This window comes from Bos javanicus, chromosome 2 (assembly GCF_032452875.1).
Source record: "Bos javanicus breed banteng chromosome 2, ARS-OSU_banteng_1.0, whole genome shotgun sequence".
Lineage (NCBI taxonomy): Eukaryota > Metazoa > Chordata > Mammalia > Artiodactyla > Bovidae > Bos > Bos javanicus.
Genome location: NC_083869.1, coordinates 96,827,867 through 96,852,950, shown reverse-complemented (window position 1 = coordinate 96,852,950; position 25,084 = coordinate 96,827,867). Strand labels below are relative to the sequence as shown.

Genomic DNA, 25,084 nt, shown 5'->3' with positions numbered 1-25,084 from the left:
GCTATCCAACTTTAGTTCACGTTTCATGATTTACATGATTCATTATATGCTGTATTTCATGCTTAATCGCCTTTTGGAGAGTTACATATTATTTCTTTCTTTTGAACATCACTATTTTTCATTGTGATGTGCCTGTTTGTGACATGCCTTTCATTTTCTTATGCTTTCTACAAGGGAAAAAGAATAAAGGAGGTGGCATTTAAATTAAAAAGCTATTAATTAACTATATCTACCTACATACATAAAATTCATAGTCATATATCTATATACATCTTGCTATTTGATGACATTTTCTTAGAAACTTAAGGAAAATTAAATAATAAAGGGGAAAAATAAGGTGACGCTAATTAAATTTATATCCATTTTCCCACTAGGACCACAATGTGAAATACCTGTCTTAGCATTCTGAATGACTGCCTGAAATAAAATTTGGTCTGTCTAAGCTTTCTAACTTTTCAATATTTGAAGCTGTCATGATTCCTCATCATTTTGCCTTCAAATGTTATTTTTTTCATAGTTACAAAATTATGCCCACTGAATAGTCCAATGTCATTCTTGCTTCAGTGTTTTCTGTAAAATAACTATTGATAAATATTTACCAATGAAAATGATTTTATTTGCCTTTATAATTTCTTTCTAGTATTCTGTTTATTATTAATATGTGAAGCATCTTCTCGAAGATAAAAATTGCTTCTACTCCTGAGTCTCCTAATTTAGATGGCAGGTTTTTGTGTGTGCAACCTTCTCTAGTTATTTCTTATCACCTATCTGCCAGTCTGGCTTTAAGAAAATTTATAGAAATCCTTATATGCGTATAACCTTCATCAACATCATTAAAATAGTCTTAGATTCTATACAGAATTCTTGAATTTATTGTTACAAACAAGGCAGTTTTAAGATACACTGCAAAAAGTTGCATTAACAAGCATGCATGTGGTAAGACAACAATAAATTATATACCAAATTTGAGGACACTTATGCACTTACTAGCACATAAAGCTTTACTTTAGAAAACTGCTTATAGCCCAGAAAGTGGGGAGTCCAGAAAGTGGGGAGCTCAGAGGCAAGGATGTTTAAGCCTGATAGTCACATGAAAGGTGAGATGGGATGGGACACAGAGTAGGAGGACAGTGCGTGGTTCAACCGGCGATGAATGTGGGGACTGGAGGTAGACTTCAAACTCGGGACACCGAGATGTCAAAGCAGAACTGGGAGAGTGCATTAGAGTCTAGAATTTGTGGGTGAAAAGAACTCTCGAAAACTGCGAGAGCTTCTGCAATAGGAAGTCTGCGTTTTTCACCCCTTTGTTTGCTGTATCTATCATAGAACCTGGCACATAAACGACCCAAGTGTTAGTTGAATGACTAATATGTGAATGAAGTGGAAATCCATCTGAGTTAAAATAAGGAGTAGGATTTTTTCCTTGGGGGAGGTACACCAAGCTTGCCTTTCTTGCTCATTATCTGAAGAGATTCTTACCACAAAACAGTGTCATGAGGATGCATGCGTCAGCTTTGTCTCTTTGGGGACAGCTCCATTGCCAAGTTCTGTGTAATGGCAACTTTAGTAAGCAAGTGAGTTGCTTTTCCCCACGAGCCCAACCTATTTTTTCTTGGTTATGCCCTTGTCACCAACCTGATTATCTGCCAGAAGAAAGAAGCTGCTTAATCAAAACCTTACAGATGACTCCTGGGAGTCACAAGAGGCATCAATCCCACCCAAGTCACCTGCCTGAGAATGGGGTAGGGTTGGTTTCCCAGAGGAAATTTGAAATATTATTTCAATTTTATAATATAAATTCTGATTATGTTATTATCAGAATGAAAGAGAACAGATACTGGGCAGTGAACACAAAACACTCTTCACAATATCTTTCTTTGAATCCCTTAATTGCCATCCATCATAGCCAGATTCAAATCTATCATTTTATTTGAATGTTATTTAGATTTATGCAATGCTGCTATTTTTGATCCGAATCAGGAAAACAAAAAGGAGTGTTGAGTCTATGTTACTTAATATTCATTTCGTTGTTCATTAGTATTTCTATAGCTCCTGCATGCTTAGTCACTCAGTAGTGTCTGATTCTTTGCAACCCTTTGGACTGTAGCCAGCCAGGCTCCTCTGTCTTTGGGGATTTTTCAGGCAAGAACACAGGAATAGGTTGTCATTTCCTCCTCCAGGGGATCTTCCCAACCTAGGGATCAAACCTGTGTCTCTTGTGTCTCCCACTGAGCCATTGTGCTGGCTACCATTCTGCCCTAAGACCTCCACAGGGAGAGAGATCAAGATCGCCATCCCCACTGAGGCTCATTCCTTCCTTTATCAGTCTTAAATTACTGGACCACAACTCTTTCCTTTGAGCTGAGACCAGATAATACTTACCAAAGTCTCAGTGGTACAGCCTGCAAAGCTGTGGAGAAATGGTTGCCAGTGCCATGGCAGGCAGTGATTTCTCCGCCTCAGAGGAAATTTCTTCTTGATTTCTTCTCCCATCCTCAGACTACCTTACTTAAAGGGCTCTCAAATTCAGCATGCCCAACACTGAACAAACCAGCTTCACTGAGTAGTACTTCTGCCTGCCTTCTACACTCTAGATATGGTACAGGTTTCCCCCTCACTATCCAAAAGAAGAATGTTTTTATAAGCTGAAGTGCTGTAAAACAAGGAAGCATGTTCCCTAGGACATATCTTACTAAGGGATGCAAGAAATAAATTGCAATAAAACACAAATGCTCACATCCAATTCAAAGCTGGCAACTTGATGCTGAGACGCTGAGTGTAATTCCCTGGGAAGTAGCATGACAGTCCCACTCTCACTGCTTAGGGTATATGCTGCCTCTGGCTACAAAACAAAGCCTGAATGCTATCTTTGCTTTTTGCCTTTTTTCATAAAAGTGAAAATTCTCCTCAAATTTCTTTAATTAAAACTAGATATATTTATGGGCTTCCTGGGTGGCTCAGCTGGTAAAGAATCTACCTGTGATGCGGGAGAACCTGGTTCAATTCCTGGGTCGGGAAGATCCCCTAGAGAAGGGATAGGCTACCCATTTTGGTATTCTTGGGCTTCCCTGGTGGTTCAGATGGTAAAGAATCTGCCTGCAATCCAGGAGACCTGGGTTTGATCCCTGGGTTGGGAAGATCCCCTGGAGAAGGGAACAGCTACCCACTCCATTATTCTTGCCTGGAAAATCCCCATAAACAGAGGAGCCTGACAGAAACAGTCAGACAGGACGGAGTGACTAAGCACAGCACACAGCACAACACAGATATATATATAAATGAGCCAAAGGATCCTGGTGTGTGATTTTTGTTATATGTCAACTTGTCTTTAAAAATTGAATGGAAATTAGACTATGGTGTTTATACTGATTTCTTACATTTATTCCTAACTTGCTAAAATGAGATTTTTTTAAAGACTTTTCTTTTCAAATGGTTTTGTATTTATAGAAACGTTGCAAAAATAAGTACACAGAATTCCAGTACACCCCTCACCTCACATTGGGTTTCCCTCTTTGTTAACACTTTATATTACCATTGTACACTTGTCAAACCTCAGGCACTAACACTGGCACATTTACTATTAACAAAACTCCAAACTTTGTCTGGATTTTACCAGTTTTGACATTAATCTCTTCTTTCTGTTCCATGATCCCATTCAGGGTTGACACCTTGCATTTAGTTGTCCTGTCTCTCTGCACCATCTGATCGTGACAGTTTCCTTGGTCTGTTCTCTTTTCCTGACCTTGACAGTCTTGAGAAGTACTAGCCAAATATGCTGTAAAATATCCCCAACCAAGGTTTATCTGTTTTCTCATGACTAAATTGAGGCAAAATGAAATTTTCCAGGGAAATAGCACTTGCTTAAGGAGTCCTATTCTAAGGAGTCCTTTTCTTAGTGTGTGAAAATAGCCTTTGAAAATTTTCTTGGTTTATTCTGCCCATAGTCAGACCCCAGAACAAGATCCAGCAAGATTAAATTATACGTTGCCATTTTTATTTTAAAGAATTGTTGAAGCATTCTTTTCACATTACAGTGGTTTTTAAAATGTTAGATGTTCTGGTTGCCAGTTGGGATGGAATTGGGAGTGCCTCCACTGCCCCTCAATTAAGCTGAATTGGGGGTGCCTGACTCTTGCCTGCTCGGGTTGGCATTTTTCTGAGGCACTGATCTCTGTTGCCAGGCTCTGAGGAGGTCAAAATCAGACTTTGGAAAAGCCTTTGGTCATTAGGAATCTGCTGTATGTGCTAAAATGGTGAAAAGAAAATGTTACACAAACTCAGAGCTTCATTTACTAAATGTTTTCCTATTTAGCCATTTTAATCATTAACCAAATGAGCCACATAAGCTCCCCAAATGAAATGTGGTCTAAGAAGAGATTAAGGGTCTAAGTTGGGGTTGAATTTAAATACGAACATCATTAAATTAAGAATCAGTGAGAGAGAAGGACATTTACCATTTTTCTTGTCTCTGCACCAATTATAAATGACTTCTCAGTTCAGATCAGTTCAGCCGAACAGTCTCATCCGACTCTCTGCGACCCCATGGACTGCAGTACGCCAGGCTTCCCTGTCCATTACCAACTCCCTCAGCTTACTCAAACTCATGTCCATCGAGTCGGTGATGCCATCCAACTGTCTCATTCTCTGTCGTCCCCTCCTCCTCCTGCCTTTAATCTTGCCCAGCATCAGGGTCTTTTCAAATGAATCAGTTCTTCACAGCAGGTGGCCAAAGTATTGGAGTTTCACCTTCAGTATCAGTCCTTCCAATGAATATTCAGGACTGATTTCCTTTGTTTTTTATTTTTTTAATTTTATTTTATTTTTAAACTTTACAGTATTGTATTAGTTTTGCCAAATATTGAAATGAATCCACCACAGGTATACGTGTGTTCCCCATCCTGAACCCTCCTCCCTCCTCCCTCCCCATCCCCTCCCTCTGGGTTGTCCCAGTGCACCAGCCCCAAGCATCCAGTATCGTGCATCGAACCTGGACTGGGGACTCATTTCATACATGATATTATACATGTTTCAATGCCATTCTCCCAAATCTTCCCACCCTCTCCCTCTCCCACAGAGTCCATAAGACTGTTCTATACATCAGTGTCTCTTTTGCTGTCTCGTACACAGGGTTATTGTTACCATCTTTGTAAATTCCATATATATGTGTTAGTATACTGTACTGGTGTTTTTCTTTCTGGCTTACTTCACTCTGTATAATAGGCTCCAGTTTCATCCACCTCATTAGAACTGATTCAAATGTATTCTTCTTAATGGCTGAGTAATACTCCATTGTGTATATGTACCACTGCTTTCTTATCCATTCATCTGCTGATGGACATCTAGGTTGCTTCCATGTCCTGGCTATTATAAACAGTGCTGCGATGAACATTGGGGTACACGTGTCTCTTTCCCTTCTGGTTTCCTCAGTGTGTATGCCCAGCAGTGGGATTGCTGGGTCATAAGGCAGTTCTAGTTCCAGTTTCTTAAGGAATCTCCACACTGTTCTCCATAGTGGCTGTACTAGTTTGCATTCCCACCAAAAGTGTAAGAGGGTTCCCTTTTCTCCACACCCTCTCCAGCATTTATTGCTTGTAGACTTTTGGATCGCAGCCATTCTGACTGGCGTGAAATGGTACCTCATAGTGGTTTTGATTTGCATTTCTCTGATAATGAGTGATGTTGAGCATCTTTTCATGTGTTTGTTAGCCATCTGTATGTCTTCTTTGGAGAAATGTCTATTTAGTTCTTTGGCCCATTTTTTGATTGGGTCATTTATTTTTCTGGAGTTGAGCTGTAGGAGTTGCTTGTATATTTTTGAGATTAGTTGTTTGTCAGTTGCTTCATTTGCTATTATTTTCTCCCATTCTGAAGGCTGCCTTTTCACCTTGCTAATAGTTTCCTTTGTTGTGCAGAAGCTTTTAAGTTTAATTAGGTCCCATTTGTTTATTTTTGCTTTTATTTTTTTTTTCTTTTTTAAAAATTAATTTATTTTAATTGGAGGCTAATTACTTTACAATATTGTAGTGGTTTTTGCCATACATTGACATGAATCAGCCATGGGTGTACGTGTTCCCCAACCTGAACCTCCATTCCACCTCCCTCCCCGTCCTATCCCTCAGGGTCATCCCAGTGCACTGGCCCTGAGTGCCCTGTCTCACGCATTGAATGTGTCATAGAGGATCCTGCTGTGATGTATGTCGGAGAGTGTTTTGCCTATGTTCTCCTCTAGGAGTTTTATAGTTTCTGGTCTTACATTGAGATCTTTAATCCATTTTGAGTTTATTTTTGTGTATGGTGTTAGAAAGTGTTCTAGTTTCATTCTTTTACAAGTGGTTGACCAGTTTTCCCAGCACCACTTGTTAAAGAGATTGTCTTTAATCCATTGTATATTCTTGCCTCCTTTGTCAAAGATCAGGTGTCCATATGTGCGTGGATTTATCTCTGGGCTTTCTATTTTGTTCCATTGATCTATATTTCTGTCTTTGTGCCAGTACCATACTGTCTTGATAACTGTGGCTTTGTAGTAGAGCCCGAAGTCAGGTAGGTTGATTCCTCCAGTTCCATTCTTCTTTCTCAAGATAGCTTTGGCTATTCGAGGTTTTTTGTATTTCCATACAAATTGTGAAATTATTTGTTCTAGCTCTGTGAAGAATACTGTTGGTAGCTTTAGAATGGACTGGTTGGATCTCCTTGCAGTCCAAGGGACTCTGAAGAGTCTTCTCCAACATTGCAGTTCAAAAGCATCAGTTCTTCAGTGCTCAGCTTTCTTTATAGTCCAACTCTCACATCCATAAATGACTGCTGGAAAAACCATGGCTTTGACTAAATGGACCTTAGTTCTTCAGTGTTCAGCTTTCTTTATAGTCCAACTCTCACATCCATACATGACTACTGAAAAACCATGGCTTTGACTAAACGGACCTTTTTTGGCAAAGTAATGTCTCTATTTTTTAATATGCTGTCTAGGTTGGTCATAACTTTTCTTCCAAGGAACAAGCGTCTTTTAATTTCATGGCTGCAGTCATCATCTTCAGTGATTTTGGAGCCCAAAAAATAAAGTCTCTCACTGTTTCCATTGTTTCCCCATCTATTTGCCCTGAAGTGATGGGACCAGATGCCATTAATGTTGAGTTTTAAGCCAGCTTTTTCACTCTTCTCTTTCACTTTCATCAAGAGGCTCTTCAATGTTTCTTTGCTTTCTGCCATAAGGGTGGTGTCATCTGATGGTTATTGATGGTCATCTGAGGTGGCATATCTGAGGTTATTGATATTTCTCCCAGCAATCTTGATTCCAGCTTGTGCTTCAGCCAGCCCAGTGTTTCTCATGATGCACTCTTCATAGAAATTAAATAAGCAGGGTGACAATATACAGCCTTGACGTACTCCTTTCCCATTTTGGAACCAGTCTATTGTTCTAACTGTTGCTTCTTGACCTGCATACAGATTTCTCAGGAGGCAGGTAAGGTGATCTGGTATACCCATCTCTTTAAGAATTTTCCACAGTTTATTGTGATCCTCAGAGGCTTTGGAGTAGTCAATAAAGCAGAAGTAGATGTTTTTCTGGAACTCTCTTGCTTTTTCGATGACCCAGTGGATGTTGGCAATTTGATCTCTGGTTCCTCTGCTTTTTCTAAATCTAGCTTGAAAATCTGGAAATTCATGGTTCATGTCCTGTTGAAGCCTAGCTGGAAAATTCTGAGCATTACTTTGCTAGCATGTGAGATGAGTACAATTGTGTGGTAGTTTGAACATTCTTTGGCATTGCCTTTCTTTGTGATGGGAATGAAAACTGACCTTTTCCAGTCCTGTGGCCACTGCTGAGTTTTCCAAATTTCCTGGCATATTGAGTGCAGGACTTTCACAGCATAATCTTTCAGGATTTGAAATAGCTCAACTGGAATTCCATCACCTCCACTAGCTTTGTTCATAGTGATGCTTCCTAAGGCCCATTTGACTTCACATTCCAGGATGTCTGGCTCTAGGTGAGTGATCACACCATCGTGATTATCTGAGTTGTGAAGATCTTTTTTGTACAGTTCTTCTGTGTATTCTTGCCTCCTCTTCTTAACATCTTCTGCTTCTGTTAGGTCCATACCATTTCTGTCTTTTATTGAGCTCATCTTTGCATGAAATGTTCCCTTGGTATATCTGATTTTCTTGAAGATATCTCCAGTCTTTCCCATTCTATTGTTTTCCTCTATTTCTTTGCACTTCACTGAGGAAGGCTTTCTTATCTTTCCTTGGTATTCTTTGGAACTCTGAATTCAAATGGATATATCTTTCCTTTTCTCCTTTGCCTTTCATGTCTTTTCTTTTCTCAGCTATTCTAAGGCCTCCTCTGACAACCATTTTATCAGTGAAAAAATGGAAACCCCACATAAAGGTTGTCTTTAAGTGCCATAAAGATGAGTAATCTAAAGGCAAGGTTGTTCAAAGCCATTTCTGCAACAAGAGATAGGCAAAATTTCCACAGTCTCCTAAGGCAGCCTAAGAACAGGATTTAGAGGTTATCAAGACATGGTACCTGTATACACAGAATAACAACACTTACATAATGGCTTGGAAATCTATGCGTCAAATAGAAAAGTAATGTTCCCTATGTTTAAAAATACTTTGTTCAGAAATGTAATACATCATGGGATGCCGATTCTCCTCTACATATTTACTGAAACTGCATTACCTGTAATAGATGTAAGTCTTTGATGTTGCACTTAATACTTTATAATAAGAGCACCTATTGTTTCTCCAGGATTGAAGAATTCGAAATAAAACACGATTTGCAGACTTCCTCTGTTAGAAAACTGATTTCATTTGTAAAATAAGTCACTAAGAACCAGATCATATGAAAAGATTGGTGCACTGCATGTTAACTGGTAAAGAATGACCAGATTCCTTAGGAGTCAGTGCTTTCAAAGAAACTCATCCACATTTGTGCCTTTAATTATATGATCTTTTCTTTTTTTATCCCCCCTTACTATTCATAATGAAAACATGACCACATTTACTATACATCAAATAAAAATGTTAACAAAATACTCCTTTACATACCAACTGTCAGTAAAGTATGTGTACATTCTTAAAAAAAAAGAATGGGATTTAGATCTTTATAAACTTGAGTTAGATATTTTGGGTGAAATTTTTAAAAGAGCATAAACTAAAAAGCTATTTTTCATTTTGATGGTCATGATATATTGGTTAATAAAAATGTTTTGGGCGTCCCTGGTGGCTCAGTAGTAGAGAATCCACCTGCCAATGCAGAAGACATTGGTTTGATCCCTGGTCCAAGAATATCCTTGGAGCAACTAAGCCCGTGCGCCACAACTATTGAGCCTGTGCTCTAGACAGCTGCAACTCCTGAGCCCATGTGCTGCAATTACTGAAGCCCAAGCACCCTGGAGCCCGTGCTCTGCAACAAGAGAAGCCCCCACAGTGAGAAGCCCAGGTACCGCAACTAGAAAGTAGCCCCTTCTCTTCAAACTAGAGAAATGCCCATGCGGCAATGAAGACCCAGCACAGCCAAAAATAAAATTAAATAAGCAAATAACTTTTTTAATGCTTTTATCAAAAACTATTGTCATGTTATTATTTCTTTTTTACATGTCCTTGATTATTGGTAATTCTACCATCAAAATAGTTGGAATTATTAATAATTATTTTTTATTTCCTCATTGACTTGGCATACCACTAGGCTCTTGATAAATAAAATTTTAAAGGGTCACATGGGTGAGAGAACAATCAAGAATTTTAAAGTGAACTGGGTTCAAATCTGGGCTCAGCCACTGTGATTTTGAGCAAATTGTTTTACTTCTGATTATCATGACATTTTTGAGATGGTGATAACTGCATCACAGTGTATAATGAAGACTATATGATAAAATATACTGAAAATACTGAGCTTAGTACCTAAAACAAAGCCAGTGTATATATATAATTCTTTGTATATGTTATTTCTAAACTGTCCATCCATTCAGAATTGAACTTCCTGGGAGAAATTGCTTCTCTGTTTGTCTCAGGGAGAGTGTTCAAGAGTGAAGGACACAGACAGAGCAGGCCTAAAGAAAGAAAAAGACTGAAATCCAACTCATGGGCCAAAATACTTAATAACTAGAAAAGATAAGAATGTCTTTTAATAAACTCAACCATATAAATATTTATATTTATAAAAATAACTGCTGGTAAGCAAGTAAGTTCTAATGACTATATGACCCAAGAAAACCTACAGATTCAATGCAATCCCTATCAAATTACCAATGGTATTTTTTACAGAACCAAAACAAAAAAAAACTTTAAATTTGTTTAGAGACACAAAAGACCCCAAATAGACAAAACAATCTTGAGAAAGAACAGAACTGGAGGAATCATAATCCCTGACTTCAGACTATACTATAAAGCTACAATAATCAAAACAGTATAGAACTGATACAAAAACAGACACACAGATCAATGGAATATGATCGTAATCCAAGAAATAAACCCACATACTTATGGTTAATTAATCCATGACAAGACAAGAATGTACAATAGAGAAAAGATAGTCTCTTTAATAAGTGATGCTGGGAAGACTGGACAGCTACACATAAAAGAATGAAATTAGAACATTCTCGAACACTATTATGAAAAATAAACTCAAAATGGATTAAAGACTTAAATGTGAAACCAGATAATATTAAACTCCTAGAGGAAGGCATAGGCAGGACACTCTTTGACAAAAATCACAGCAATTTTTTTTTCTTTTGATCTTTCTCCTAGAGCAATAGAAACAAAAACAAAAATAAACAAATAGGACCTAATCAAACATAAAAGCTTTTGCACAGCACAGACAACCATAGCAAAAAGACAACCTACAGAATGAGGAAAAATATTTGTGAAGGATTTGACCGACAAGGGATTAATTTCTAAAATATGCAAACAGCTCAGACAGCTCAGTATCAGAAAATAAACAATCAATCAAAAAAAAAAAAAATGGGCAGAGGACCTAAACAGACATTTCTACAAAGAAGATATGCAGATGGTCAACAGGGACAGAAAAAGATGCTTAAAGTCAGTAGATCTGGGTCTGAAACCGTGTTCTCTCAATCACTTGTTGTGTGACTTTGGGCAAGTCAATCTACCTCCATGAGTCACAGTCACTTGTAAAAAGGGGGACAGCGATAAGACTTACTCCATAAACTTTGTGGTGAGGATTAAATAAATCAGTGTGTATAAAAACCTAGCAGGATATGTGTACCCAACATGCACACAATAAATATTTCACTGCCACAATATACTGACTTGTCAAGCTCAGTGAAGTTCTGGGGCTACATGCTGATCTCTGTAGATTTGAAGAAGGGACATTTGGTTCCTATAAACAAAGTTAGATGCTAAGAGAACATTTTAAAAAGTGACTCAAAATGTATTTTTAAAACAAACTTTAATTTATCCCACATGCCATTTAGAATACAGTAATAGAACAAAGAAAAAATAATAAATTCAATGTGACCATCACTATAAATGATTACAAACAAAATCTGTTTGCAGATATAAGCTCACTGACCAAGAAAACCTTGTGTTAAGGTTTACAAGAGTGTTAAGGTTTACAAGAGAGTGAAGACTTGAGATTTGGCTGGTCACAGAGGGGACATTCAAAAAGAAGGAATATGTGCAATATTCTTTTTTGAATAATTTCCCTTTTTCCTAGAATGAAACAAGTTTCTCACACATTTATTATTTTAACAAAATCCAGACAATGTGTCTTCCAGTGTGTACTTGTTCTGCAATCTTTAATCTTTCAATGTACACTTTTAGACCCTAATTGTTCCTATGCACTGACAAAATGAATGGAATGATAGAAGTCCCTTAAAGTGGAAAAGAGAACACTGATTTGTTTAAAGGCAAATGTCACATACCAAATGATCTCCATCATATTTAGAGTGATATTTACAAGAAAAAACTAGAACCAAGCAACTGAAATGTTTCTCTACCCAAAAGGAGCAGAAGAATGAACATCACAGAGCAAGTACTGTACATTAATTCAGAAAAGAATTTGATGCCAAAATATGGTAATAAACTGCTCCACTGACTTTCTCGTTTTGTGGCTTTAGTATTTACAGGAGCCAATTCATGGCTCCTGAAAATGGGCTGTGAACACTGGAGTCCTGACTGCTCAGCTCTGGGGCTAAGCAGCGGGATACAGGCCAAGCTCCTCTAACATAACGAGATGAACCAGCTCTTTAAAGACAGAGACATGGATTCACAGAGCATCCTCGGTTTCTCCTTTGCTTCCTGCCAGGCCTGTGCTAAATTCTAATGGCCTGGAAGACTCCTCCATTAGAATCTCATCTCCCTGCCTCCCGCCACTTTCCTTGGTCTCTTCATGGATCAATTGTGGTAGGCAGTCCTGCTCTGAGTTACTCCAGACGTAGCCAGGTAAAGTCACGTGGCTGTCGGGCTGTCGGCTGGCCTTCTTGGGTGCTTTGCCTGAGATGAGCCCCATGCGCGTGCTGGCCGCCATCTGCGACTGACTGCTGGTGCTGTGCGTCAACGTGGTGAGCACGGAGCCGTATCTGTGGCCGCCGCACGGGGGCGTCCTTTTCCAGTCCACGGAGAGATTCCACCGACTCCACAACTTCTTCACCTCAGACTGAACCTAAACACCACAAGGACCATTTCATGCATCAAAAACCTTCAGAGGCCCTGCAACCTTACTGGATGGATGTGTGCCCTGACTTCATTGATAGTAATAATCACTAAATTTCCACTGTATACCAGGGACTTTATATATACAGTTGACACCTCAATAACGCAGGGATTAGGGGTCCCCACCACCTGCAGCTGAAAAATTCCCTATGAATTCTCAGTTAGCCTATATCTGGAGTTTCACACGGGTGGACTCAACCAACCCCAGATGGTGCGGTACTGTAGTGCATATATAGTGAAAATGTATAAGTAACAACACAGTTCAAACCTGTGTTGTTCAAGGGTCAACTGTGTATTCTCTCTCAGTCTCTTCCTGAGAGGTGTTATTACTGGAGATGAGCAAACTGAGGCTTAGAGAGAGGCAAAAAGATTTGTCCAAGGTTAGTGCTTTAATAGAAGTTGAAATGCAGCCAGTATAAATGTGTGACTCATGGGAGAGGAAAAAGAGGGGTCTGCGTTGGAGGAACAATATGGATACACAGTGCCAGCTGAGGCTGTGGAAGGGCATGGAAGCTGCTTATCTGTAAATGGAACTGTTAACCTATCACTCTGCACAAGCATAATGAAGGAGAGAAACCGGGAGGAGGACTGGACTATGAAAAGTGGGCACTGCAAGGGCATTCTTAGCAGGGTAGGGCTCTCGTTTCCATTCTTGCTGCTGAAGATTCAGTTCTGCTACTGCAACTTTCCAGAAGGGAGCTTTTTGAAAGTTCCATAGGAATCAGTAGACACCTGATAAGCTGATGTCACCTAGAAGATTGGTACCATTCTTTCTCTCCAGGCAACCCCTAAATGAACTGAAATTGTCCCATCACCATCTGGTAGTTTAAAAAATGTCACAATGTTCTAATGGGTTATTCCCAGAGAGTTATATTTGATTTTTTTATAGAACTTGAAATTAAATGTAAGTTGAAGCACTGACTGGAATATGATGTTCACTGTCCTTCCAAGTATCAATTTGCATTCCAACAAATTGGGTTTCTGACATCAAGGTCTGCAACTGAATTGACATTGAAAAGTGCTGGAAGAGGAAGACCTTGGCTTATTTACATCAATTCTTGCTTTCTCAAAACAATTTATATCTCCTTTCTCCCTGCCCATTCTTTCCTGTAACCCCTGGGGATTCTAAAGAGATTCAGGTCATATTGTGATAGCCATTTATACTCAGAGTTAAACCTACAGGAGGTCTGGAGTCCTTCAGACTTACCTCTCCATTGCAATAGCAGTAGATGATAGACACAAAGAAACCCTGGAGGAGAAAATAGAATGTTTTAATTAATTAATTTTAATTATGAAGATCAGAGCACTAAAGCATCTTGTGTCAAAATGCATATTTTGAAAAACAGGGTTTTTTTAAATGATTCCTCCAGAAAATTATACAAGTTATTCTCTCCTAATATTTCCAAATCCTTAAATATACATGAAAGTTGTCTGAGATCTTTCCTTGGTGTCAAATTAACCAAATAAATAAATAAAATACTCCAGGACACATGAATAACTGATTTTTATCATGTTAATTTCATGTTTGCCACTCAGAATCACAGAACATCCCCTAGCTGGTAAGTGAAATTTATACACTGTGAATGTTGGCAACTATAGGCGTAGGGTATATTATAGTGAAAACACAAACTTTTTTTTCCCCACTCATTCAAAAATATTTGTTGACTTTATACACTGTGAAATGCTCAGTGTTACAGAGATAAACAATTTAATCAACACAGATAAGGTCCCTGTTCTCTTGCAGCTTATATTCTGGAAGAGAATACAGATGAATAAAATATAAACAAATAGCCACAGGAGAAAATTGTAAAATGATGAGATAAAGACTATTCAGGCAAAACAAGTGGTGGTGGAAGAGAAGAGTGGAGAAGGTCTATCAGAGGGGGAACTCGATGAAGACCTCTCTGAGAGGGTGACATTTAAGCTGATTTGAATGAGAAGAAGCCAGGCCATATGAATATTAGAGGGAAGAGCATTCCAGGCAGAGAAAACAGCAAGTACTGCCCCTGAGGCAGAAGTGAACCTGAGGAACAGAAACTGTGGATGAGCTAGTGTGGCTCAGACTTAGTGGGCAGCATGGACCTTAGGGAGATGAGGTCACAGCTGGGCAGGATCCCTGCAATGTAGGGCTGTGCACACAAGCAAACAGTGTTTGGATTTCATTCTGACTGCAATGAGAAGCCTCTGGATGTGTTCAGCTGATAAGTGACGTGGCCAGATTTATCTTTAAGAGTCTTCAGACTATTCTATGAAGACTAGGTTGAAGGCAGGAGGTGGCAGCAAATGAGTGGCAGGAAGAAGAGTTAGGAGGCGTGTGTAGCCGTCCATGTGAGGGATGATGGTATTGTGTTTTGTACTGAGATCAAATGTATGGAAGCAACCTCTTCCTCTTTCTTGTCTCCCCTTCCCTTTTTTCCTCTCACCTGCCTATCCTGTCTTTTGTTTTCATTGACCTTCCATATACACACACAGATTCCTGCTCCAAAGGTGTCACATATGTTACAGCAATATGCTTTCTTGTCTCAAAGCCCAGGCTCCTGCTGTGGTAAGAGGTTAACCTGACCTCCTCAGGATAGAAAAGCACAGGTGCCAGAAAACAGTCCCTTTCCTGGCCCTTGGGAGACGGGTGGGTGGTGCATGAAAGTCAGAGAAGAGGCAGAGACATGACCTTGCAATTTGGCAGCACCAGAGGGGGTTAGAGGAGCGGGGGTGGAGAGGAGGGCAAAATATAGAAATCAGATTACTAGATGGCACTCTCTACCTGAAAGGAGTTGAAAAAGAGCTCACAGTGCATCCGAATCTCCCACCCTAGCCCCGCAAAGGAATGGGGCAGACACACGAACACGATGTAATGCACACCAAAGACCAGGACCAGCACCAGTGTGGATTTGGCGAGTTTCCTGGAAGAGAACAGCAAGTCTTTTAATTAGTCAATATGGAGTGCCCTTCTGTAGACATTGGAGAAGGAAATGGCAACGCACTCCAGTATTCTGGCCTGGATATGGATAGTCCATGGAATTGGACTATTCCAAAGAGTTGGGCAAAGAGCTGGACACGACTGAGCGACTTCACTTCACTTTTCTGTAGACATGTGCATGCAAAGTTGCTTCAGTCATGTCCAACTCTTTGAGACTCTATGGGCTGTAGCCAGCCAGGCTCCTCTGTCCACGGGATTCTCCAGGAAAGAGTACTGAAGTGGGTTGCCATTTCCTCCTCCAGGGGATATTCCTGACCCAGGGATTGAACCCACATTTCCTGCATTGCAGGAGGATTCTTTACCACTGAGCACTGGGGAAGCCCCCTGTACACATAACTTTCTGGAAAAAAATAAAGCTTAGCAGAACTAACAGGGACTGATTTCCCCATCTCTGACCCACTACTTCTGCTAATTTTTCCCTGCCTCCCTCTTCTTCCTGTCACTTCTATTCTAAATCAGGCAGTTTATTCTCATTTCCGGTGATTACTATCCCCTGAAAGAAGTGAAAGTTGATCAGCCATGTCTGACTCTTTGCAACCCCGTGGACTGTAGTCTGCCAGGTTCCTCTGTCCATGGAATTCTCCAGGCCAGAATACTGGAGTGGGTTGCCGTTTCCTTCTTCAGAGGGTCCTCCTGACCCAGGAACTGAAGCTGGTTCTCTTGCTTTGTAGGCAGATTTCTGTACTATCTGAGCCACCAGGGAAAACCACAATTATCCCCTAAGTCTTTCGAGTCTCATTTCTACTCTTTTTGCTTAAAGGATACTATTTTCATAAAATTGTAAAATGCCTTTTTTTTTTCTGTCCTAAATCTTCAGCTTCAGCGTTTGAGATGTAAGAAGTGTCTCTTTCTCTAAGAATCATTTAATATCCCAATAATCTCAAAGTAAAGTCAATCCTAAAGGAAATCAGTCCTGAATATTCATTGGAAGGACTGATGCTGAAGCTGAAGCTCCAATACTTTGGCCACCTGATGGGAAGAACTGACTCACTAGAAAAAAACCCTGATGCTGGGAAAGACTGAAGGCAGGAGGGGAAGGGGACGACAGAGGATGAGATGATTGGATGGCATCACCGACTCAACGGACATAAGTTTGAGTAAGCTCTGGGGAGTTAGAGATGGACAGGGAAGCCTGGCATGCTGCAGTCTATGTGGTCACAAAGAGTCGGACACAACTGAGTGACTGAACTAACTAAAAAAATCTCAAAGGATTATAACCTTCTCCCTTCCCTCACTAGTCTTTCCTTCAGTGTTCTTCCTTCCTTTCTTTTGTCCTTCCTTCCTTCTTTCCTTTCTTTCTTTCCCTACTTACTTATTTTTTTTCTTTTTGGAAGTAGGTTGACTATCTAGTTTCAAAGATAATCCACTCTTTGTTCTCACCAGAGTTTTTCAAGTCTCTTGGGCAACTTTCTACTGAAAGTATAATTTCACATCGTTCAGAAATAAAGGAAATAGTAGCTTTTATTCAGAACTAGAGAAATAAGCATCTTTCAAACACAAGTGCACTTTTTTATTTTATGAAGATTGAAAGGCTACTTACATTTTTCCATTTCTATCATCCTTTGAACTTTGTCTTCACCAATGGGATGCGACATGAGACAAGCTATCCTAGTATAGCATGGACCCTTTACTGTAAATGCTTAGGCACAATTTATGGTACTACCACTTCCACCATGCTGCAAATAACTGGAGCTAGCAGCTGAGCACTCGTTCATACTGTGCATCCCAGTCTAGACCTCGGTCCATCTGTACCTGTAGTCTTTTCTGCCTGACAGTAAATGCTTCCTACATGGTATAGGGGAATGTTTGTGAAAGAAGATGGAAATGCTGGCTATGATTTCTTCCTTTCTGTGTCTGAGATAGCATTTCATGACAACATGAGGCAGAAAGAAATAGATTCTTGTTTGGGGACTGCAAAAACTAATCCACATGCTCCTGACTAGTGGGTGTATATGTTCAGTTGCCTAAAAGCCACTTCCAAAATGACTTAGAACCTCTGAAATGATAATTGGAAAAAACAGACATAGTCTTAAAATAGTTTGATAGTGATTATAAATACTTAGGATATTCCTGGTAGCTCAGACAGTAAAAAATCTGCCTGCAATGCGGGAAACCCAAGTTTGATCCCCAGGTCAGGAAGAACTCCTGGAGAAGGCAATGGCAACCCTCTCCAGTACTCTTTCCTGAAGAATCCCATGGACAGAGTAGCCTGGTGGGCTACAGTTCAAGGGGTCACAAAGAGTCGGACACAACTGAGTGACTAACGCTTTCATATTCATAAATACTTAATTTGTCCTTTTTTTGAACAAAGACTGAATAATAGACCTCCTTCAATCAGTACTTTTGAAAGTTCTTAAAAATCAGTTATTTGGGAGGTGCCAATTTGATAGGAAGGCTTCTCAGGTGGCACAGTGGTAAAGAATCTGCCTCGCAGTGCAGGAGAGGCAGGAAACGCAAGTTCAATCCCTGGGTCAGGACGATCCCTTAGAGAAGGATACGACAACCCACTCCAGTATTCTTGCCTGGGAAAATCCCATGGACAGAGGAGCATGATGGGCTACAGGCCATGGGGTCACAGAAGCAGACATGACTGAGCACACAACACACCCAATCTGATGGGCAGACTGGAACAATATAGCAAATACATTTTCTTGATTTTTGTTGTGTGTGTGTGCTCAGTCGCTAAGCCCTGTCTGACTTTTTGTGACATCCTAGACTGTAGCCTACCAGGCTCCTCTGTCCATGGGATTTCCCAGGCAAGAATACTGGAGTGGGTTGCCATTTCCTCCTTCAGGCGACCTTCTTGAACCAAGGATAGCACCTGCATCTCCTGCTTGGCAGGTGGATTCTTTACCACTGAACCACCAGGTGAGCCCTGGTTACAAAGTTTATTATAAAATCCCAGTTGCTAAGAACATATTTTTAAAAACATACTTAGAATTTAAGCATGTGGTAAGGTCTGTTGTTATTTATATTTTCCTAAAATATATATACTTTTCTGACAAATAGCACAATTAAACCAAACAAAAATACATGTTCACAATTTAGTCTCTTAGAGACATTTCAGATCAATTGATATCTGTCCTTTAGTCTAAATAGTAACCAAAATATTTTCTTTTATGGATGTCTGTCCTGGAATTACCTGTATTGTTTTCTGGTGTCATGCCCAACCACATTGGTCTCCCAGATTTTAGTAGCCAGAACTCTAACAGTATTCAGAAACAGGATAAAATTCAGCTGAAAAAGATAATATTACAAAGAATTATAACTTAGTCTTCAAGTTGTTTGCAAAAATTTACATAAATTGAACTTCTTTGTATTCAAAGACTGAAAATTACTGATTCTGTAAATGTGAATGAGGAAACCTCAGATAAGATATTAGAAAGACAGTGATTCTTGATGTACCCTTATGATAACACAGAGAAAATTTCAACAACACTAGAAATCAGAAATACCAGAGGATAATCTGCCAGAGTCCATGGGGGATTTCCAGGCCAAAGTTCAGATGAAGTTCTGTGGCAGACTGGTTAAAGGATAATAGTTACTATATAAATGTAACTGACTGCCTTTTCAAAATGAATTACCCATCTCTGTATCTATTTGGGAGAAGGCAATGGCACCCCACTCCAGTACTGTTGCCCAGAAAATCCCATGGATGGAGGAGCCTAGTAGGCTGCAGTCCACGGGGTCGCTAAGAGTCAAACATGACTGAGCAACTTCACTTTCACTTTCCACTTTGATGCATTGGAGAAGGAAATGGCAACCCACTCCAGTGTTCTTGCCTGGAGAATCCCACGGATGGAGAACCCCGGTAGGCTGCAGTCCATGGGGTCGCACAGAGTCGGACACGACTGAAGCGACTTAGCAGCAGCAGTATCTATTTTAGGGAGAATAATAGGGTTGCTTTGGGGATGCTGTCTCTTCTACGATGTATGAAAAGCACTGGGTGAAGTATATGTAAGGTTAAGGGGGGGAAAAAAAGCCAGGTAAGATGCTGTATAAGATAAGAAAAGGTCCCAGTGTTGGCAGTTAAATTGACATATGAGCACCACCAGAGACAATCAAGTTCTGGCTTTAAAAAGCAGAGAGTGAGGAAAAGATATTGGACATTTTATGTCCAAGGGCCTCAAGGATTAGTGAAGAGGTCCAAAATGAAAAAGAAGAAAAGATCTCCAGGTCAGGGTTCATAAAGAGGTGGAAGCCCGAACCCCCTGGGTCCCTTCATTCAAGGAGATGTCTACAGTCCAGGAAGTGCCAGTACTTAGGAATAATGGAAATGTGGATTACCAAGAGTGGGTTAGTGTTAATGCCAGAGTAACAGTTCAAAGGGAGGACCTATCAACTCTGCATCCTGGGATAACTTATCCTGCAGAGTCTTCAGTCCTTTCTGGAATTTGGAGAATTTTGGTTATTGGGTGATTTATGTGCCCCATTACCCAATCGAGTTTATCATCTGCATCAGCCCTTACCATTTTTGCCATCCTACCACTGACTACTCCATAGGCAACTCTCACCAATTTCACAGCTTCCCACAAGAATTGGGGGTCTTGAGCCCCATATCCTAGAGAAAGGACAGAGCTGTGCTGTGAACTTGTGGAATAAGGATGTCTTCAGGTTAATAAGAGCTACTGAGTATTGAACACTCTCTCTAGTTCACATAAATATGTTCACATAAATATGAAACAGGCATGTTTATTACGTATAAAGAAACTCTAGCTCAAGGAGGTTAGCTGATTTAACATAGACTACCCAGCTACCTGGAGAAGGCAATGGCAACCCACTCCAGTACTCCTGCCTGGAAAATCCCATGGGAGGAGCCTGGTAGGCTGCAGTCTATGGGGTCACTAAGAGTCGGACACGACTGAACGGCCTCACTTTCACTTTTCACTTTCACGCATTGGAGAAAGAAATGGCAACCCACTCCAGTGTTCTTGCCTGGAGAATCCCAGGGACGGGGGAGCCTGGTGGGCTGCTGTCTATGGGGTCCCACAGAGTCGGACACAACTGAAGTGACTTAGCAGAGACCCAGCTACCAGCTGGAATTTGAGCCAGGTCTATATGAGTCTGTATTATGGAATTCTTAACCATTATCTTTATTTTTTAATTAAATTGAATTTTTTAATTTATTGAGGTAACATTAGTTTATAACAATACATAAGTTTCATGTATACAACGTTATATTTCAGTTTCAGTATATACTACAGCATGTTTAACACCAAAAGTCAGTTTCTATCCTTCGCCTTTACCCCTTTCGTCCACCACACCCCCTTCCTCTCTGGTAAACTCTGTATCTAAGTATTTATTTTTATTTAGTTTGGTTTGCTCATTTACTTTGTTTGAGGGGTTTTTTAAATTTTTCTATATCCCACATATAAGTGAAATCATACAATATTTGTCTTTCTCTGTCTTGATTTATTTTAGTTGGTGTAATATCCTCAAGGTCCATCTGTGACACAAATGGCAAGGTTTCACCTTTTATAGCTGAGTCATATTCCACTGTGTCCTTGAGTGTGTGTGTAGATAAATATAGATATATAGGTATCACGTCTTCTATGTCTGTTCATCTATCAATGGGCACTTGGGTTGTTTCCATATCTTGACTATTGTAAAAGAAAATGCTGCTAGGACTATAGCGGTGCATATATCTTTTTGAATTAATGTCTTTGCATTTTTTGAGTAAATAGCCAGAGGTGGAAAAACTGGATTGTATATGATAGTGTCATTCTTCATTTTCTAAGGAATCTCAATACTGTTTCCATAGTAGCTACACCAATTCACATTCTCCACATTCTCTCCAACATTTCTTATTTCTCATTTTTTGATAATAGCCATTCTAATGGACATGGAATGATACCTCACTGTGGTTTTGATTTGCATTTCCCTAATAATTAGTGATATTGAACATCTTTTTGGTGCTTGTTGATCATCTGTATATCTATTCAGCTCTTCTACCCATTTGTTATTTTGTTGTTGTTTAGTTGTGTAAGTTCTTTATATGTGTTGGATATTAGTCCCATTATTAGAATAATGATATATGATTTGTAAATACTTCCCCCATTTGGTAGGCTGTCCTTTTTGCTGCTGATAGCTTTCTTTGCTATGCAGAGGCTTTCTAATTTGATACAGTCCCATTTGTTTTTTTTTTTGCTTTTGTTTCCCTTGCCTGAGGAGACACACCCAGAAAGAAATTGCTAAGATCCATGCCAAAGAGCATAATGCTTATGTTTACTCCTAGGAGTTTACAGTTTCAGGTCTTACATCCAAGTCTAATCCACTCTGAGTTGATTTTTGGGTATTGTGTGAGATAGTGGTCCATTTTCATTCTTTTGCAAATGGCAATCCAGTTTTCTCAACACCATTTTTGAAAAGACTATACTTTCTCCATTGCATGTTCTTTGTTCCTTTGTTGTAAACTGATTGTCAATATATGCGTACGTTTATTGCTGGTCTCTCAATTCTGTTCCACTCCACTGTGTCTGATTTTCAGCCAATACTATTCTGTTTTGACTACTATAGCCGTGTAATAATTTTGAAATCAGGGAGAGTTATATTGCCAGCTTTGTTCTTTTTTCTCAGGATGTCTTTTGCTATTCAGGAAACTTTTGTGGCTGTATATACTTTTTTTTTTAATTTTCGTGTTCTAGTTTTGTGTATAATGTCCTTGGGATTTTGATGGGGATTGCATTGAATATGTATATTTCTTTGGGTAATGTAGACGTTTTCACAATATTATTTCTTCCAATCCATCAGCACAGACTGTTTTCCCATTTCTTTGTGTAGTCTTCAATTTCTTTCACCCTGTCTTATAGTTTTCAGTGTAGATATTATTCACCTCTTTGTTAAATTTGTTCCTAGGTATTTTATTCTTTTTGCTACAGTTGTAAATGGGATTGCTTTCTTAGTTTTTCTTCTTACTAGTTCATTGTTAGTGTATAGAAACGCAATGATTTAGTATATTGATTTTGCACCCTGAAACTGTAATGAACTTACTAGTTCTAACAGTTCTTTTATGGAGTCATCAGGGGTTTTTACATACAAAATCATGTCATCCGCAAATAGCATTAGTTTGACTTTTTCCTTTTTAATTTGGATGCTTTTTATTTCCATTTCTGGCCTAACTGCTCTAGCTAGGGCTTCCAATACTACATTGAATAACAGTGGTAAGTGTGGGCAACCTTGTCTTGCTCCTGATCTTAGAGGGATAGGTTTCAGTTTTTCATTGTTAAGTATGATGTTAGCTGTGATTATCATGTATGGTCTTTATTATGTTGAAGTACATTCCTTTGATATCCATTTTATTGAGTTTTTTAATCATTGGTGGACATTGAATCTTATCAATTACTTTTTATACATCTATTGAGATGGACAGGGAGGCCTGGCATGCTGCAGTCCATGAGGTCACAAAGAGTTGGACATGACTGAGCAACTGAATTGAACTGAACTGAATTGAGATGATCATGTGATTTTTATCTTTCATTTTTTTAATGTGGTATATCATGATAGATTTGCAGTCATTGAACCATCCTTGAATCCCTGGAATGAATATCACTTTATATAATGTATGCTCCTTTTAATATATTATTGTATTAAGTTTGCTAATATTTTGTTGAGGGTTTTTATAATATTTTATTGGGCTTCATTTGTTCTTCTTTTCTAGTTCACTTAGGTGTAAAGTTAGATTGTTAGACTGTTATTTGAGATTTTTCTTGTTTGAGATATGCCTGTATTGCTACAGACTTCCCTCTTTAGTACTACCTTTGCTACATCATATGGATTTTGGTATGTTGTATTTTCATTTATCTTAATTTTTTTTCATTTCTACTTTGATTTATTCTTTGTTGTTGTTGTTCAGTTGACTGGTCATGTCCAACTCTTTGCGACCCCATGGACAGCAGCACAGCAGGCTTCCCTGTCCATCACCAACCCCTGGAGCTTGCTCAAACTCATGTCCATTGAGTCAGTGATGCCATCCAACCATCTCATCATCTGTCATTCCCTTCTTATCCTGCCTTCAAGTTCTCCAGCATCAGGGTCTTTTCTAACGAGTCAGCTCTTTGCATCAGGTGGCCAAAGTATTGGAGCTTCAGCTTCAGCATCAGCCTTTCCAGTGAATATTCAGGATTGATTTCCTTTAGGATTGATAGCAGAGAAGGCAATGGCACCCCACTCCAGTACTCTTGCCTGGAAAATCCCATGGACGGAGGAGCCTGGTGGGCTGCAGTCCATGGGGTCGCTAAGAGTCGGACACGACTGAGTGACTTCACTTTCACTTTTCACTTTTCACTTTCATGCATTGGAGAAGGAAATGGCAACCCACTCCAGTGTTCTTGCCTGGAGAATCCCAGGGAAGGCTGAATCTGGTGGGCTGCTGTCTATGGGGTCGCACAGAGTCAGACACGACTGAAGTGACTTAGCAGCAGCAGTAGCAGCAGCAGGATTGATAGGTTGGTTCTCTGTGCAGTCCAAGGGACTCTCAAGGGTCTTCTCCAACACTGTAGTACAAAAGCATAAATTCTTTGGCTCTCAGCCTTCCTTATAGTCCAACTCTCACATCCATACACAACTACTGGAAAAACCATAGCTTTGACTATATGGACCTTTGTAAGCAAAGTAGTGTGTCTGCTTTTCAATATGCTGTCTAAGTTTGTCATAGTTTTTCTTCCAAGGAGCAAGCATCTTTTAATTTCATGGCTCCAGTCACCATCTGCAATAATTTTGGAGCCCAAGAAAATAAAGTCACTGTTTCCATTGTTTCCTTAACTATTTGCCATGAAGTAATGGGACCAGATGCCATGATCTTCATTTTTTGAATGTTGAGTTTTAAGCCAGCCTTTTCACTCTCCTCTTTCACTTTCATCAAGAGGCTCTTTAGTTCCTCTTCACTTTCTGCCTTAAGGGTGGTGTCATCTGCATATCTGAGGTTATTGATATTTCTCCCAGCAGTCTTGATTCCAGCTTGTGCTTTATCCAACCTGGCATTTTGCATGATGTACTCTGCATAGAAGTTAAATAAGCAGAGTGACAACATACAGCCTTGATGTACTCCTTTCCCAATTTTGAATCAGTCCGTTTTTCCATGTCTGGTTCTAACTGTTGCTTCTTGACCTGCATACAGGTTTCTCAGGAGGCAGGTCAGGTGGTCTGGTATTCTCATCTCTTGAAGAATTTTCCTCAGTTTTTTGTGATCCACACAGTCAAAGGATTTAGCGTAGTCAATGAAGCAGATGTTTTTCTGGAATTCTCCTGCTTTTTTGCTGATCCAACAGATGTTGGCAATTTGATCTCTGGTTTCTCTCCCTTTTCTAAATCCAGCTTGAACATCTAGAAGTTCTCAGTACACATACCACTGAGGCTTAGCTTGGCGAATTTTGAGTGTTATTTTGCTAGCATGGGAAATTAATGCAATTGTGCAGTAGTTTGAACATTCTTTGG

At 39.6% G+C, this 25,084-nt stretch overlaps 1 protein-coding gene across 1 annotated transcript in view; it reads right to left on the bottom strand.

Annotated features, from left to right (window-relative positions):
• Positions 1 to 11,569: 11,569 nt before the first annotated feature.
• Positions 11,570 to 25,084, bottom strand: part of PTH2R (parathyroid hormone 2 receptor) — an 87,297-nt gene continuing 73,782 nt past the window's right edge. Inside the window, exons 10-13 of the mRNA XM_061383164.1 lie at positions 18,795 to 18,889; positions 15,437 to 15,575; positions 13,883 to 13,924; positions 11,570 to 12,625 (exon numbers count right to left, since the gene is read on the bottom strand). Coding sequence (XP_061239148.1) covers positions 12,230 to 12,625; positions 13,883 to 13,924; positions 15,437 to 15,575; positions 18,795 to 18,889 — 672 coding nt within the window. The 3' untranslated portion in view covers positions 11,570 to 12,229. The remainder of the gene's footprint in view (positions 12,626 to 13,882; positions 13,925 to 15,436; positions 15,576 to 18,794; positions 18,890 to 25,084) is intronic.